The sequence below is a fragment of the Lactuca virosa genome, chromosome 9 (assembly GCF_052849685.1).
Source record: "Lactuca virosa cultivar CGN04683 chromosome 9, Lactuca_virosa_CGN04683_v6, whole genome shotgun sequence".
Lineage (NCBI taxonomy): Eukaryota > Viridiplantae > Streptophyta > Magnoliopsida > Asterales > Asteraceae > Lactuca > Lactuca virosa.
Genome location: NC_136434.1, coordinates 32,201,405 through 32,216,847, shown reverse-complemented (window position 1 = coordinate 32,216,847; position 15,443 = coordinate 32,201,405). Strand labels below are relative to the sequence as shown.

Genomic DNA, 15,443 nt, shown 5'->3' with positions numbered 1-15,443 from the left:
AAATCATCCTACCCGTAAAAAAACCAGCTTTTACAAAAACGATCCATTTTTGAACCAAAAAACGCCCAGTATGATGGTCAATTTTTGAACCAAAAAACGCCCAGTATGATGGTCATTTGTTTCATTTATATTTGTCTATTCAGCGACATGCAAAAACACTACTTTTTCAATAAGAAGCAATTTTATATGCAAAATATATGAGGTCAATTTTTGTTCTTTTGCATTTGGACTTCCACACTTTGTCCATAATCATTAATCATTTGTTCTTGTAAATTTTATAATTTCTTTCGAGTACTTTTATAAGAAAGATGATTAGTTTGCATCGAAAAAACAAATGACATTTTAAAGTGCATTCACCTATCTCTTTGATAATATCATCATCCTTTATTTAAAATTGTATTAGTAACGTATTCAATTAATAGTCTTTCCATAAAATATAAGCTCTCTCTCTCTCTCTCTCTCTCTCTCTCTCTCTCTCTCTCTCTCTCTCTCTCTCTCTCTCTCTCTCTCATTTTAATTTCTAGAAGCCCTCCCCTCCCTCCATCCGAAAGCTTCATGAGTATTCAACATATAGCAACCATGCTTTAGTTATGGATTTTTTCTATATCATCTTCAACTTTTTAGCTACTAGTCTCATACTAATCACCATAGCCTTTTCACTTCTCATCCTCAAAATCTTCATCGGAAAGTCAATCAGAAACCCAAAATACTCTCCTGTTGTCGGAACTGTATTTGGTCAACTCTTCTACTTCAATACCCTCCATGACTACCTAGCTGATATTGCCCGGAAACACCAAACTTTCCGGCTTCTTGCCCCTGATCAAAGCGAGTTATACACAACCGACGTTAGAAACATCGAATACATACTTAAAACCAATTTCGACAACTACACAAAAGGCCAGTATAATAAGGACATAATTACAGACTTGTTTGGCCATGGGATCTTCGCTGTTGATGGCGTTAGGTGGAAGCAGCAGAGGAAGCTTGCAAGTTTCGAGTTCTCGACTAGGATTTTAAGAGACTTCAGTTGTGCCGTTTTCAGAACCAACGCATCAAAACTAGTCAGGATCGTTTCTCAGTTTGCCATGGTCAACGAAGTCTTTGATATACACGTAAGTCAACTAGAAAATCCGATTCTTGAATATAACTTTAGAAAATGAAGTTGGTTTCTTGAATTATTGAACTTTTTTTTTAGAATTTGCTGATGAGAAGTGGCTTGGATTCCATTTTCAAAGTTGGGTTCGGAGTGGATCTGGATTGCCTAGAAGGATCTAATGAAGAAGGGAACTCATTTATCGATGCGTTTGATGATTCAAATGCTTTGACTTACTGGCGTTACGTAGATCCCTTATGGAAACTTAAGCGTTTTCTTAATATCGGGTGTGAAGCTTCTCTTAAGAAGAACATCAAATTGATCAATGATTTCGTTCTCAAGTTGATCAGCAGAAGACGAGAACAACTACAAACACAGAAACACCATGTAAATTGTTGTTGCTCTTGTATTTGATGAGTTAGTAAGGAATAAGGATTGTTCTTTTTTGAACACCTTATGGGATTTGAACTAGATATATAATTAAGCTGATTTTTTTTTTATGTAACATGTTGATTTCCAAGAATCACAAGGAGGACATACTTTCAAGATTTTTGATCGAAAGTGAGAAGGATTCAGACATGGATGATCGATATCTCATGGATATAATCCTAAATTTCATCCTAGCTGGAAAAGATTCTAGTGCGAATACACTTTCTTGGTTTTTCTACATGCTTTGCAAGAATCCAGCAATACAGGATAAAGTTGTATCAGAAATAGAAGAACATATCGGGTATCAATTAGAAAATGGGGATAATGTTGAAGATTTTGTGGAGCGGATTAACGATGAAATACTTGAGAAAATGCATTATCTCCATGCGGCTTTGTCCGAAACCTTGAGGCTATACCCTGGAGTGCCCGTGGTAATTACATCTTACTTAAAATTTTGAAATACTTTTTGCCTGTTAATCTTAAAAATGGAAGTCATGAATGATCTTTTGTGAAGGGATATCAAGCTAATAAAAAATAAATCATACTCCTGATAGAAAATTATCACATGCTTATTTAGGGCAAACATGAAGAGTCTTTCTAAATTTGAACATAAGTACAAATTTTATACATATTAAACTTAAAAATATAAAATTAGTGTTGTGGTCCCCTGTTCTATAATTTTTATACATATTATACTTTCGTCCCCTCAAATCAAAAGTTCAAGCTCCGCCAATGTATCGGCATCATATAAACTGAAAAAAAAAACCCGCAATTCAGTAATTAACTTGATATTATGAAAGTGGAAAGTTTCTTGATCATGTTTGGTTGTTTGCAAGGATGGAAGAGTTGCAGAATCAGATGACATTCTTCCTGATGGTTATGAGTTGAAAAAAGGCGATGGTGTGTACTATATATCGTATGCAATGGGAAGAATGCCTTACATTTGGGGAGATGATGCTGAAGATTTCAAGCCCGAAAGATGGCTTAATGATAATGGCATTTTCCAACCACAATCTCCTTTCAAATTCGTTGCATTTCATGTAAGTGTAGATGTTTTTGTAGGTTCTATACTAGAAAATGAGTAAAATAAGTTGTCACTGGGAATATCTAAATAATTGCTCGTGTTTGCAGGCTGGTCCTAGAATTTGTTTAGGGAGGGATTTCTCTTATCGTCAAATGAAAATAATGTCGATTGCTCTTATTCGGTTCTTTCAGTTCAAATTGTTTGATGAAACAAAAAGGGTGACTTATAAAACGATGTTTACATTGCACATTGATGGAGGCCTTCATCTCGTCGCACTTCCAAGAACATAATGTAAGTTCTTTGTTCATGGCCATTTGGACGTGAGATTTGAAAAACGATTATGTGATATTGAATAAGGATGAAAAATGTTTTTAAAAACGAATTTTTTACTCCTTTTAAAAAGTCAATACTTTTAAAGTCAACACAAACATTTTTTGGACTCAACAGGAGTACCAAATGCCATCGGCATCCTTGGCAAAGATTGTCGGCAACAAACAACACCCCTTGATACCATATGTTGTCGGCGGCATTGTGCCAACGGCAAGAATGTGCCGATAGTCTCTCTCTCTCTCTCTCAATTACATTTTTTTAAATTAAAAAAAAAGTTGGATGGTATGGATGACATCACATCCTACTCATAGACAAAAAATGATAAGAGTTGTAAAATCCTATGTGGCGCCTATATGTCACCAGAGGCAACAAACGGCAACATACTTTTTAGCAGCTCATATATTTGATATTGACATGATCTCTTTCAATCCAAGTGTTTAAGGGTTAAGTGTAATGGCATAACACAAACATTAGAGTTAGGGATGAAGCCAAAACATATAAACAAAAATATGTATAAATAGTTAATTTTGGCCGTGGTATATCGTATAACAAAACTTTATGCTTTTTGTATATTAAGGGTCTGTTTGGTTCGCAGAATGTTGCTGAAGGAATTGCATTTGGAATTGGGAAATGAATATGTTAGGAATTTGAATCCAATTCCATATCCTGTTTGTTTGGCAGGAAATGGAATTGGAATTAATTTCAGATTCTATTTGGTTCGCAGGAATTAGAATTGAAATCCATATATAATGACAAAATTGCCTTTTTTTTTTTTTTTTTTTTTTTTCTATTTTGCTTAATTTTACTTTCTTTTTGAATATCATTAACAAAAGGACTACAACAACATGCAAAACAACGTTCCATCATGTTAAAATCAATGAAGTTTGCCTTTGTCTACGATTGCGTGTTGTTAAACTAAGTTGGGACATTTTCCTGTAAAACAGAAAACCGGTATACATATTCCATTGATAGCAAACCAACAAAATGGCATATATTGATAGCAAAACAGCAAACACAGCAAAATACCATTGAAACCACAACATGTTTTCTGTTCTATCGATTTAGCGAGAAACAAGACATGCTTTCTTTGTTTAGTTTCTCATTGCAGCGATTTCACAGCTTCATAAAAAAAAATTCAAAAACACTAGAACATACAAGGAATCACAATCATGTCAAATTCCAAAATTAAATCAATTAACTTGATTAACTTCCCAATTCTATATCAGACAAACGAAATCAAAACAAGAAGGGAAAGAACATAGTTTCGATTTTTCTGAAATCGTGAAAAGGTGTAACATCCCAAAAATCACAATAAATTTAACTTTTCAAAAACAACCCATAACCATACATGTTTACAAAACCACTGTTTCAAAAGTTTAATTTAGTAATCAGAGTATATCTCAAAATCCAAACAAAATAAAACCAAAGGATGTGTATGATCACGCCTTTGCCTTGCCACGATCATCTGAAGTACCTGAAACAATAAACTGAAACTGTAAGTCAAAGATTAGTGAGTTCCCCCAAAGTACCAACACACAAACATATAACAACATGCACTGAGTCCACAACTAACTGATTGGATTACTCCTGAGCCCACAGTATGAGTCCGGCTTGCCTTTCAGGCCCACAGCTCATATCAGGCTTGCTCCCGAGCCCACAACATTAGTCTGGCTTGCCCTTCAGGCCCACAACTCATGTCTAGCTTGCTCCCGGGTTCGTTGGCTACCGCACAAAGCAGTACTACCTCAACCCAACCATACTATGTGGACCTATACATAACATATAACATATATCCGGGAACAGATAAAAATATAACCAGTCATCAGACAAACAAACAGATTTACAAATAACTACCGCATACTACATCCTATTTACCAGTATACTGATCTAACAGATCGCTATAACATATCGACATCCTGTATTTCGACCCACAAGTACAGTGAGGAAAATTCATCTCTGAGTCTGAACAAATAACTGAATAGGTCTCTACTCCGAATCTAAGCTCTACCCGTCACCTATTCATCAAATAGCGACCAACCTCAAATACAACTCAAAATACCCTTAGGTCAAACTTGGCAAATCCCGGTCAAAATCCAAAAAGTCAAAAAGTCAAACTTGGTTAACAGTGCTGTGTATGCCCAGTGTGCACAGCTTGACCAAAAGACGAGCTGGTTGACCTCGAACGCTAAGCGTTCCTGGGCTCGCCTAGCGTTCGCGAGGGGCTTCATTCCTTTCTATTTTAATATTGGAGAGAGAGAGAGAGAGAGAGAGAGAGATTTCCACTTAAAAATAAATGTTTGGACCTTTTTACCCTTAAGTTTAATACTGAAAAGTGAGAGAAAGATCCTTTATTTTAATATTGAGAGAGAGAGAGATATTTTGTCAAGACAAATGCGATTATTTTTATAAAATCCCACTGTTCGCTTTCTTTTATGAAAAAAAAAATTGTTTACTTATTTTTCCATTAAATGTGTCAGCATTTTTGTTCATAGAATTTTATTAAGAAAAAGTGTTGGCCATTTTTTTCCAAGTAAACAGAGGAAACAAAAAAATATTCAATTAAACCATTCTATTTTGTATTATATTGTATTTTATATGTTTTTTGACACATAATTTGTCATTACTGTAGTTTAACATATAATTTGTGTATAATGTGGAAATTAAAACCTTTTAGTTTAAACCCATTTCAAGAAAATGAAGTTAAAATGTATGTGTAGCAGGCAACGATTGAATACCAAATGTTGAGTCATGCCTATCACTTCCATGAGATGCCAAGGCACGCTGCGTAATAGAAGTGTAAAAGAATAATTAGACGATAAGTAACACAACTAGTTAGCAAGCATAGTAATTAGCAAGAAAACCATTGCTTGAAACGTGCATCCAAACTCCCTGCACCAGATAAAGGAATTGCACTAAAAAGAATTTTTCCAACCAAATTTAGTTGCACTTGGTTGGTTGTAAAAACAGATGTATGATATGCATACAACCAAATCTATTCATATAGCTCAATATAGTGTTGTGAAATGGCTGAATTGATTTTATAACAAATCAAATACAACTTTTCCTTGATGCATGACATCCCATTTAACCAAAATCTTACAACTATTTGACCTTGCCATTAGGTTATAATCACAATTCATTAGTAACCAAACCCCAATTTCATATAAGTACACAAATTTCAATTTTTTTTTCTTAAGTCCCACCCTTGAACCATGTTCACAATAGGACACAACAATTAAGCCTCATCTGTTATGCATGAGAAGATATGACACAACAGGTCGTAGTGTTGTACTGTGTTTGACATGTATTGGACTACAACTCATATTGATGTCAACCGACATAATTTGCAATTTTTGATTTTTGTCCCATCCAAAAAGGTCGCTCTCAATCTCATGTATGTGCAAAAAGACGTGAATGCCCTCCTCATAAGAATTTGATGAAAAGAGCTAATGGCTATCAGATTCTTCTTCTATTGTCAATTCGTGGTTTCTTAGAAGACCCGGCTTTTAAAGTCTCCGTATCCGATTCAATCTAAAAGAGATAAAAATATAAAAAAAAAAAAACTTCATCTGATAAATGGAGACAAAATTAGTAATTCACGACTCACCTTGTTAAGTTTTTCCCTGACCAATCGAACTGTCTGATTCATCGATTCTAATGGAAAATAATCCTGATATCATATTTCACAAATAATATTTGAGTCACCATTTTATCAGGGATATGGAATGTATATATGATAAACGACAAAAAATACCCTTCTTTTTTTGTAAGTATTTGTTTTGTTTTATAAACTGATAAAAATAAAGTAACCTACCATTTTGTCAAAAATATAAAAAAATAATTTGTAAAATCCCAATTTTTGACTAATGTTAAGGTGATTCAGAAAATTTTCATTCTTATTTTTCTAAAATTCAGAAAAATTAGAGATACTAAAAATGAGATAATATAAAATGTTTTAAACCTGATTAGACGAAACTGTTGAGGGAAGAGTTTGACTGTGAACAGTATGTTGAGCCTGTGGCTCCAGTGGGTCCCTGCAACAAGAACATATAATCCAGATTTGCCAATAGAGATAGGATAAAAACAATAAGATCTAGATTCAAACCTGTGTTGGATATTTAATGGCTGTGATATGAAATTAATATGAGATTGAGTTGTACTCAATTTAGGTTGACTAGAAGAAGCTGCACTCATATTCATAACACTAGAACCCTTGGATCTTCCAGCTGAAAAAACAGCAATAACAAACTATACAGGTAATTAAATCATCTAGAAAACAAAATCTTTGTAAATACAAAATGATATTATACAACACTTACGATTAAGTCTAGCTAGAACTTCTTTTCTTCTACCTTCCAACTTCTCTTTTGTGTCACTAAGGTTCTCATATTGAGGTGCATATGAGACTTGAATCCGATTTCCAATAAAAACTGATTCATCCAGCTTCCTTTTTGCAAATCTACAACAATATTTTGATCAACAATTCTAACATTCCACCAGATAGATAATCGATTACAGTGAAATAAGAAGTCAAATTGTTTGAAGCACCTAGCATTGTTGACCTGATGAAACTTAATCCAGTAAACATCAGTAAATGGCTCGCAATCTTCGTCGTCCAATGGTATGAATCTAGAAAAGAGAAATAAGAAGTCGAATTGAATCCCTAAAAGAAATAAAAAAACAACAATTAACATCATGGTTGAAGACACTTCCGAAAGAGGGAAAAAGATATCTTACTCGTCAATTTCACCATATCCTTCGAACAATTTCCGTAATTCATCACCACAACCTAATGCAGGAACATTCCTCACGATTAAATACCTATATCAAAATCACAAATCCGCAAATTGAGTTGTTTTAGGGCTCACATAATCAAATATAACAAATTAAACTTATATTTAGAAGAATCGACTAATTGAATTTGAATACGAACTTGGATTCGTCGCAAACCGTATAGACGCGTACCGCTGGTGGCTGGTCTTTGTCGCGCGCCATTTTCCTCCGATTGTGGACGACGGTGATTGTCTGTTGTGTGTGTGCTGATTAAAATGCCAAGAGAGTAATTATAAATTTGGTCCCTAGAGTTATATCAACTTACAGTTTTATTCTATGTATTTTATTTTGTGGAGATCATCCGTACGCAACTAAGGTTTTTTTTTTTTTTTTTTTTTTTTTTTTTTTTAAATACACATCAATTTGTGTTTAAATGGTTGGATTTTACAATTCTATAAAACATAAATTATTATGTACGAAGAAAAAACCGTTATATACGAATCATTTTGGTTGAATACTAATCACTAGGCGAGACGCTTAAGAAGTTAGTAGACTAAAGACCCAATGCCATAAACAAAAAACAATTTGGTATCAATAGTAGCTATATATCTAGCATTAGATGATAGACAAAGAAAATGCAAAAAGAAACCAATAAATATCTTTTAATACAAATTGGTGATGAACACTTCAACGACTTTGCCAACTTTTAACTTGCTAAATGTGGTAAAGATATATCAACTCTTGCTTCTAAAAAAAAATATTGTTTCATCAGATCAACAATTCTAGGTGCTTCAAACAATTTGACTTTTTATTTCACTATAATCGATTATCTATCTGGTGGAATGTTAAAATTTTTTTATCAAAATATTGTTTGAGATTTGCAAAAAAAAAAAAAACATGAAATCGTAAATCGAAAGGTCATAATTGCCAAAAGAAAGAAAAGCAAATAGGTGAATTAAACAATTACGAAAAAAATTACTTAACAAGGTAATATATTTTCAATTTTATACATATTTACTAATTGATTTTTTTGTCAACGTTTGATCGTTTAACTTTTTTTTTTTTTTTTGTACACACCTTATAATTGGCTATTCAATGTTAAGCTGAGAAAAATGACTTAGAGGTTGTTTCATAGTTGATGACTAGTCAAGGCCTGACTGGATCTCAAGATCCGACAACATCTGTTGATTTATTATTTTTTAATACATAAATACACACTAGATTAGCGGAACTAAATAAACTAATTAATCTCTATGTGTACATGCACCGCACCTTAGGATCTAGGTTTTACTAATTATAGCAACATACTTTAAAATTATAAATCAAATAAAGAAATATATAATTACTAACCTATTGTGTAGCTCAATCTTGACCGTTTTGAACCCTCTTCAATCATTCTTGATCCAACCATGTTGCTTGGATGAGATGAGCCAATCGAGAATCCCTCTAATGGAATCACACTCAAGACTCCAAAGAGAGAACCAAAAGAAAATTAGGAGAGAATCAAATTTCTAGAAACCCTAAAAAAGGGTTAAGAAATTCGTCTCATAGAAAGGGAGGGAAGAAGTAGGCAATTTTTCAAGCTAATGTGCAAAAAATAGTGAAACCCTTAGCACCCTATTTATAACCTTAAAGCCTTCGCCAAGTTTCATCTCCCATCCCATGTGGGATGGAGATATAATTCAAAAATCACCTCCCATCCAATGTGGGATGGATATTTCGAAATCTTCTTACCTATTAAGGGTTCTAGAATATTCCAATTAGTCAATCTTTTAACTAATTAATATTCAACCCCTTAAATTAAATAGTTGCAAATTCCAAAATAGTTTATGATTAATTTATTAAACATAATAAATTAATAAACTTATTTTCACCTTAATTCTATTTTAATGTCTCATTTGTGCCATGTGGGCAACCCAAAGGACCATGTTATTATTTTGAAATATTATCAATTGTTAATGACATTGGACACTATTTCAATCAATCTGTCACTTGGACAAGTCATCAATTATACAAGGTCCAATACTTCTCAAATAATCAACAAACAGTTAGTCATCCAATGCAAATGTTGAACTCTAAATTAATTGGGATTCAAAGTTAGTCATCCAATGCAACTGTCGAACTCTGAATTAATCAGGATTCAACCCTTAGATAAGTAATAAGTTATTCCTTTGTTCTAGATATTCGTATGAACATGAGACATGGCTAAACATGTCAAAAAGAAGATAATATTTTTTGCATGTTCCTTGTTTGGTTGTGGCTTTAGAGTAGGATCATCTATTCGGGTGGCTATCTCACCTCTTGTTACTTATGGTTACGCATTTCATGGAGGTTAGCTGGTAGCAAGATAGTGTGTTGTCAAAGGACTAGTAGGCGGTAGTGAGTTGTGTGATTGATGTTTGCTTGTATTATGTGATTGCTTGATCCTTGATTGTTTATATGTCGACATATGGTGGTGGGGTTGAGGCGGTATTGCTTTGTGCTGTAGGCCAAGATACCCGGTGCGGGTCGGCTGTAAGCCATAGGCACGGAGGCTCGGGAAGAGCGGTTGGGTTGAGGCGGTAGGCCAATGTTCATGGACCTCATGAACCGGGTGTGTAGGCCCATGTTTGATCGATCAGTGATCGTTTTTATCGATGATATTCTGGTATTCGAAGACTATGGAACGACATGAGGAGCATCTTCGAGAGATTCTTGGGGTTTTGAGCATGGAGAGGCTTTATGCCAAGTTCTCCAAGTGTGATTTCTGGTTGCGCGGGATTTAGTTTTTGGGACACCTTGTGTATCAGAACGGTATCTTGGTCGAACTAGCCAAGATAGAGGCAGTGATGTAGTGGGAGGTGCCAATATCTCCATATGAGATTTGATGCTTCCTCGGATTGGCAGGTTATTATCGGAGATTCATCAAAGACTTCTCCAACATTGTTGTTCCTCTCACCAAGTTGACAAGGAAGGATGTTGCTTTCAGTTGGGGGCCTAAGGAACATACATCGTTTGAGACTCTTCGCTAGAGATTGTGTGAGGCGCCAGCACTTGCCCTCTCTGAGGGAGTCGAGGATTTCATAGTCTATTGTGATGCATCCATTGAAGGATTGGGTGTTGTGTTTATGAGAAAGGGCACGTGATAGCCTACGCTTCGAGGCAGCTGAAGCCTTACGAGGCGAGATATCCCACTCATGATTTGGAGTTGGGGGCGGCGGTTTTCGCCCTCAAGATTTGGCGCCACTATCTCTATGGTGTTCAGTGTACCATCTACACGGACCATAAGAGTCTGAGATACATTATGGATCAGTCTAACTTGAATATGAGGTAAAGGAGGTGGTTGGACGTAGTGAAAGACTATGACTGCGAGATCTTGTATCATTCGGGCAAGGCCAATGTGGTAGCCGATGCCTTGAGCCGGAGGGCGGCAGGTGCCCCGATTAGGGATGTGTGCATGAGGATGATAGTGATGACTCCAGCCTTGGAGATCATCAAGGAAACGTAGTCGAAGGCCATAAAAGAGGACAATCGGAAAAGTGAGCGGGTGATCGGTCAAATTTCGACATTTGATATGGACATTCGATGGCTTCTGACTCTTCATGGGCGGGTATGGGTACCATATGCGGGTGGGGCCCGACGGATTTTGATGGAGGAGGACCATAAATGGAGATTTTCCATCCACCCGGGGGCTACCAACATGTATCTCGACTTGAAGCATAATTAGTGGTGGCCATGTATGAAGAGAGATGTAGCATGGTTTGTGGAACGATGTTTGACCTGCCAGAAGGTCAAGGTTGAGCACCAACGCCCTCATGGCAAGTTGCAGCCTCTGTAGGTTCCCTTATGGAAGTGGGAACATATTACTATGGATTTCATTACAAAGCTACCGAGGACTGCGAGGAATGTTGACACTATCTGGGTGATAGTGGATTGTTTGAAGAAGAGTGCACACTTCTTAGCCATTAGTGAGAACTCTTCTACTGAGAAGTTGGCTGGGATTTACGTTCGAGAGGTGTTAGTTCAGCATGGGGTGCCAACGTCTATTGTGTCTGACCAGGATGTGCGATTTACTTCCAGGTTCTATAAGAGATTTCATGAGGAGTTGGGTACCCGACTACACTTCAGTACCACATACCATACGTAGACGGACGAGCAGAGCGCGCAAACGATTTAGACGCTCGAGGATATATTGCATGCTTGTGTTATAAATTTTGGTAGGAGCTGGGACTCCTATCTTCCGTTGGCTGAGTTCTCGTATAACAACAACCATCATGTCAGTATCGGTATGCCCCCGTTCGAGCTCCTTTATGGTCGAAGATGTGGGACTCCTATTTGTTGGGGCGAGGTGGGGTAGAGGGTCATGGGGAGCACGAAGGTCATGCTCAAGACGATTAAGCTTATACAGCAGGTTCGACAGAGACTATTGACAACGCAAAGTCGTCAGAAGAGTTATGCGGATCGGCGACACTCTAAGTTAGAATTTCAGGTAGGGGATCTAGTGCTCGTGAAGGTATCAACCTGGAAGGGTGTTATCCGATTCAGGAAGCGGGGCAAGATGGGCCCCAGGTTCATTGGCCCTTTTCGAGTTTTGGCTCGTGTGGTCAAGGTGGCCTACCGGTTGGAGCTACCGGAGGAGCTGAGTCAGATCCATGATACCTTCCATGTTTCCCAACTAAGGAAGTGTATAGCCGATGAGGCGGCTGTGGTTCCCTTGGAGGACATTCAGGTCGGTGATCTCCTGAATTATGTGGATAAGCCTATAGCCATTTTAGAGCAGAGAGTGAAAACCTTGAGGAACAAGGTTGTGAACTTGGTCAAAGTTCAGTGGCAACACCGTAGAGGTTCGAAGTGGACGTGGGAACCTGAGTCCGAGATGCGTGAGCAATACCCTGAGCTGTTTCCGGAGGATGAATTTGAGGGCGAAGTCTGATTTTAGTGGGGGAGGTTTGTAACATCCCGAAATAAGGTACATTTTAGCATTCTTTGAATCTTTATCAAAAGTGTCTCATTTGGTCCCTAATAGAAAAAGTTTGCAAAAGAAGTTGTGCGCGGGGCGTACATATGAGTACACTTAGCGTACTCATGCAGCCTGCATGGTCGCGGAGAGCCAACTAGTATGTTGGGAGTATATGTGGTACACTGGGCATATTAGCTCAGATGTAAAACCCTAATTTTAAGGGTTTCCCCTATTTAAGGAACATTATGGCTTCATTTTTAGCCACCCTTATCAGCCTCCAACCCTCCCATGAACCCTAATCTCGTGTGTGTGGCTTGTGTGTGTTATTGAAAGTTTTGAGTGTGCTTGGCTCTTGTAGTTGAAGAAGGAGGTTATAGAAGAAGAAGAAGAAGAAGAAGGTGCTAGCAAGCTTGAAGATCCAGAAACTTCCCACCTTTGTGCATCATTTTCAGGTATAAAGCTTATACTTTGGCTAGTATTCTTCTAGATCTCTTTGGTTTAAGATTTATGAGCTAAAAGTCCCCAAGTTTTGACCTTTTGAGTTTGGGACTCTCCAGAGTGCTTAAGTTGTCCTTTCATGCATATTAAGACATCTAGATTGACAAAAATGCTTGCTTGATCTTCCCCTTTGGCTCATGCATGAGTAAAGTATATTAGAATGGATGAAGTGACGCTTTGACCTTTCCTAGCCATGCAATGGCTTAAAGCCCACGAATTTATGGATTAAGAGGCCTTAAATTAGTCAGATCTGTAGTTGGGTTGGTTGGCTTAAAGGATTAAGACACCAACTTAGTGGATTTAGAGACTGATGGAGTATGTCGGGCGTACTCCTGGTTACGCGCAGCATAGCCTGATTCCTCCCTGATGCATTGTACGCCCAACGTATGGAGTGGTACGCTCAACGTACGCGTTAAGTGTTGACTTTTGTTGACTTTGACCCTTGGTCAAGTTTTAGGGTTTTTGGACCATGGGAAGGGCAAAATGGTCATTTTTCCCTTAGAAGGTTTAGCTGTGGGATTTGGACTCGCGAGTGAGTTTTGAACCTTAATTGTTAATTAGGGTTAATTATTTTGTTGACTAGGCGGAGTCTAGATCCGGCAGTTCGGGTGCTAGGTTTTTCGTGTCATCAGTATCAGGTGAGTCTCCTCACTTACTCTTACGTGTATGGTAGGATAGTTGTACTTATGATGATTAGCGGGGTCTAGTTGTTATGTTATGTTATGGTAGTTATATGTGACTGAGGCTGCTGATAGCCAACCATGGTTGCTGACCACCTACTGGGCGTGCTGTTAGCTCACGGGGACTGCTGATAGTCCCCAAGGTTACGGATAACCCATAGTTGTTTATTTATGTTGTGTTATATGTGATATCTTGGGGAACTCATTAAGCTTTGTACATACAGTTGTTGATTTATATGTGGCAGGTACTTCGCAGGACCGCGGGAAAGCGAATGTCTGATTGTATACACGCACTTGACAATTTACTATTGGGACATGTTTATGAGCTCTGATAATTATGATACTCGTTGTTTTGGGATAATCATGTAATTGATAACTTGGTTGTGAACTGTGGTTTTTGGTAATCTAAAAATGAAAATTTTGGTCTAAAAATTGAGATGTTACCTTACTATTGACGAAAATGTATTATAGTCCTATACGTTATTCTATTCTTCAATTTGAATGCTTCAAGTTTCACCTTGACTTTAAAATTTTTGTAGTTTAGAACTTCTTATTATATTTTTGAGAAATCAAATATCCTATTAATTTTTTGTCAAAATCAAGAAAGACGATTAATAGAGAGAATTAGTGGTATCTACATATTTTAATTTTATATGATCATGAAGATAGGTAGAAAACAAAGTACTAAAATATTTATTTTTTCTATATTTTTATTAGCTAATTATTATAAAATATATAATAAAGGTATTTGTATTTAAAACAAATTAGATCATAACAGTAACTAGTAACAAGTTGAAACATTGTTACAATAAAAATAAATTATATGAATGGCCTTTGTGGTTTGCGATAATTTGTGTGTATAGTCCTTAATTTTCTTTTTAACTCGGATAATCTCAGTAATTTGATTTTGTTACGATTTTTGTCTTTAACAGATGTAAAAAATACTATTATTATATTTATTATTATTATTATTTTATATTCTTACTATTTTTATTTGTTAATTGTTTATTTCTTTTATTAAGACCCACTTTCTTACCATACCACATCCTCCTCTCCATGTTATTAGACCTTCCTCTCACATCTAACCACCAAGTGCGGTTACCTTTGGCAACCATTACTTGTTACCTCCAACAATCACCACCAGTCACGTCTAGTTCTAAATCGTCAAAACAAAATTGAAACTAAACCAAAATCAAGATCAAACTATTCACAATCAAACCTAATAAAAAAAAATGAAATCAAAATAAGTTCTGATACATGCAACAAAATTAAAATTAGTTCTTAAGACATGTATGAATCTATAAATCGTTGTCAAAATCAGTTATGAGATCATAATAAGAACCAAAATAAGTTACAGGACCTATAATCAAATAAGTTAGGGTTCTTAAAAGTTGAAACCCGATAAATCCAAACATCGTTGCCAAAGAAGCATGTAAATATAGTATCTTATTTTAGCCATTCTTTTGTTGTTTTGGGCTAATGGATTTCTCTAATCTTCTCGTTGCAAAATGTATAAACATTTCTTACCAGATTAGTTGCTCATATGTTTGTTATTCGAATTTGATCATAAACCGAACCAATTAAACCAAAAACCGATTAAAGTAAATCTTATTTGGTGTGGTTGTGGCTAATATTTTGGAAGTCAAAAACTGTTTAAATCTAACCGAATAAACTGAT

At 36.2% G+C, this 15,443-nt stretch overlaps 2 protein-coding genes across 8 annotated transcripts; one reads left to right on the top strand and one right to left on the bottom strand.

The window, feature by feature from the left end:
- The first annotated feature begins 471 nt into the window (after positions 1–471).
- Positions 472–14,029, top strand: LOC145138963 (cytochrome P450 704C1-like). 4 transcript variants are annotated; one of them, XM_079072949.1, is made up of 6 exons: positions 472–1,112; positions 1,196–1,480; positions 1,615–1,953; positions 2,359–2,562; positions 2,654–2,837; positions 14,012–14,029. In XM_079072949.1, exons 1-5 carry the CDS (start codon positions 591–593, stop codon positions 2,834–2,836), a joined length of 1,533 nt encoding a protein of 510 aa, XP_078929075.1. In that variant the 5' UTR covers positions 472–590; the 3' UTR covers position 2,837; positions 14,012–14,029. The 4 variants fall into 4 exon arrangements, with proteins under 4 accessions (XP_078929075.1, XP_078929073.1, XP_078929074.1 ...); XM_079072947.1 differs by lacking the exon at positions 14,012–14,029 and adding an exon at positions 3,472–3,650; XM_079072948.1 differs by lacking the exon at positions 14,012–14,029 and adding an exon at positions 3,454–3,650.
- Positions 5,527–7,919, bottom strand: LOC145138056 (uncharacterized). Of its 4 annotated transcripts, none has more exons than XM_079072203.1 (8): positions 7,810–7,919; positions 7,614–7,697; positions 7,425–7,505; positions 7,196–7,335; positions 6,982–7,102; positions 6,838–6,910; positions 6,484–6,546; positions 5,527–5,657 (listed from the first exon to the last, which is right to left on the bottom strand). In XM_079072203.1, exons 1-8 carry the CDS (start codon positions 7,869–7,871, stop codon positions 5,577–5,579), a joined length of 705 nt encoding a protein of 234 aa, XP_078928329.1. In that variant the 5' UTR covers positions 7,872–7,919; the 3' UTR covers positions 5,527–5,576. The 4 variants fall into 4 exon arrangements, with proteins under 4 accessions (XP_078928329.1, XP_078928331.1, XP_078928332.1 ...); XM_079072205.1 differs by having other exon boundaries at positions 7,425–7,539; positions 7,842–7,860; XM_079072206.1 differs by having other exon boundaries at positions 7,425–7,539; positions 7,810–7,827.
- Positions 14,030–15,443: the final 1,414 nt, after the last annotated feature.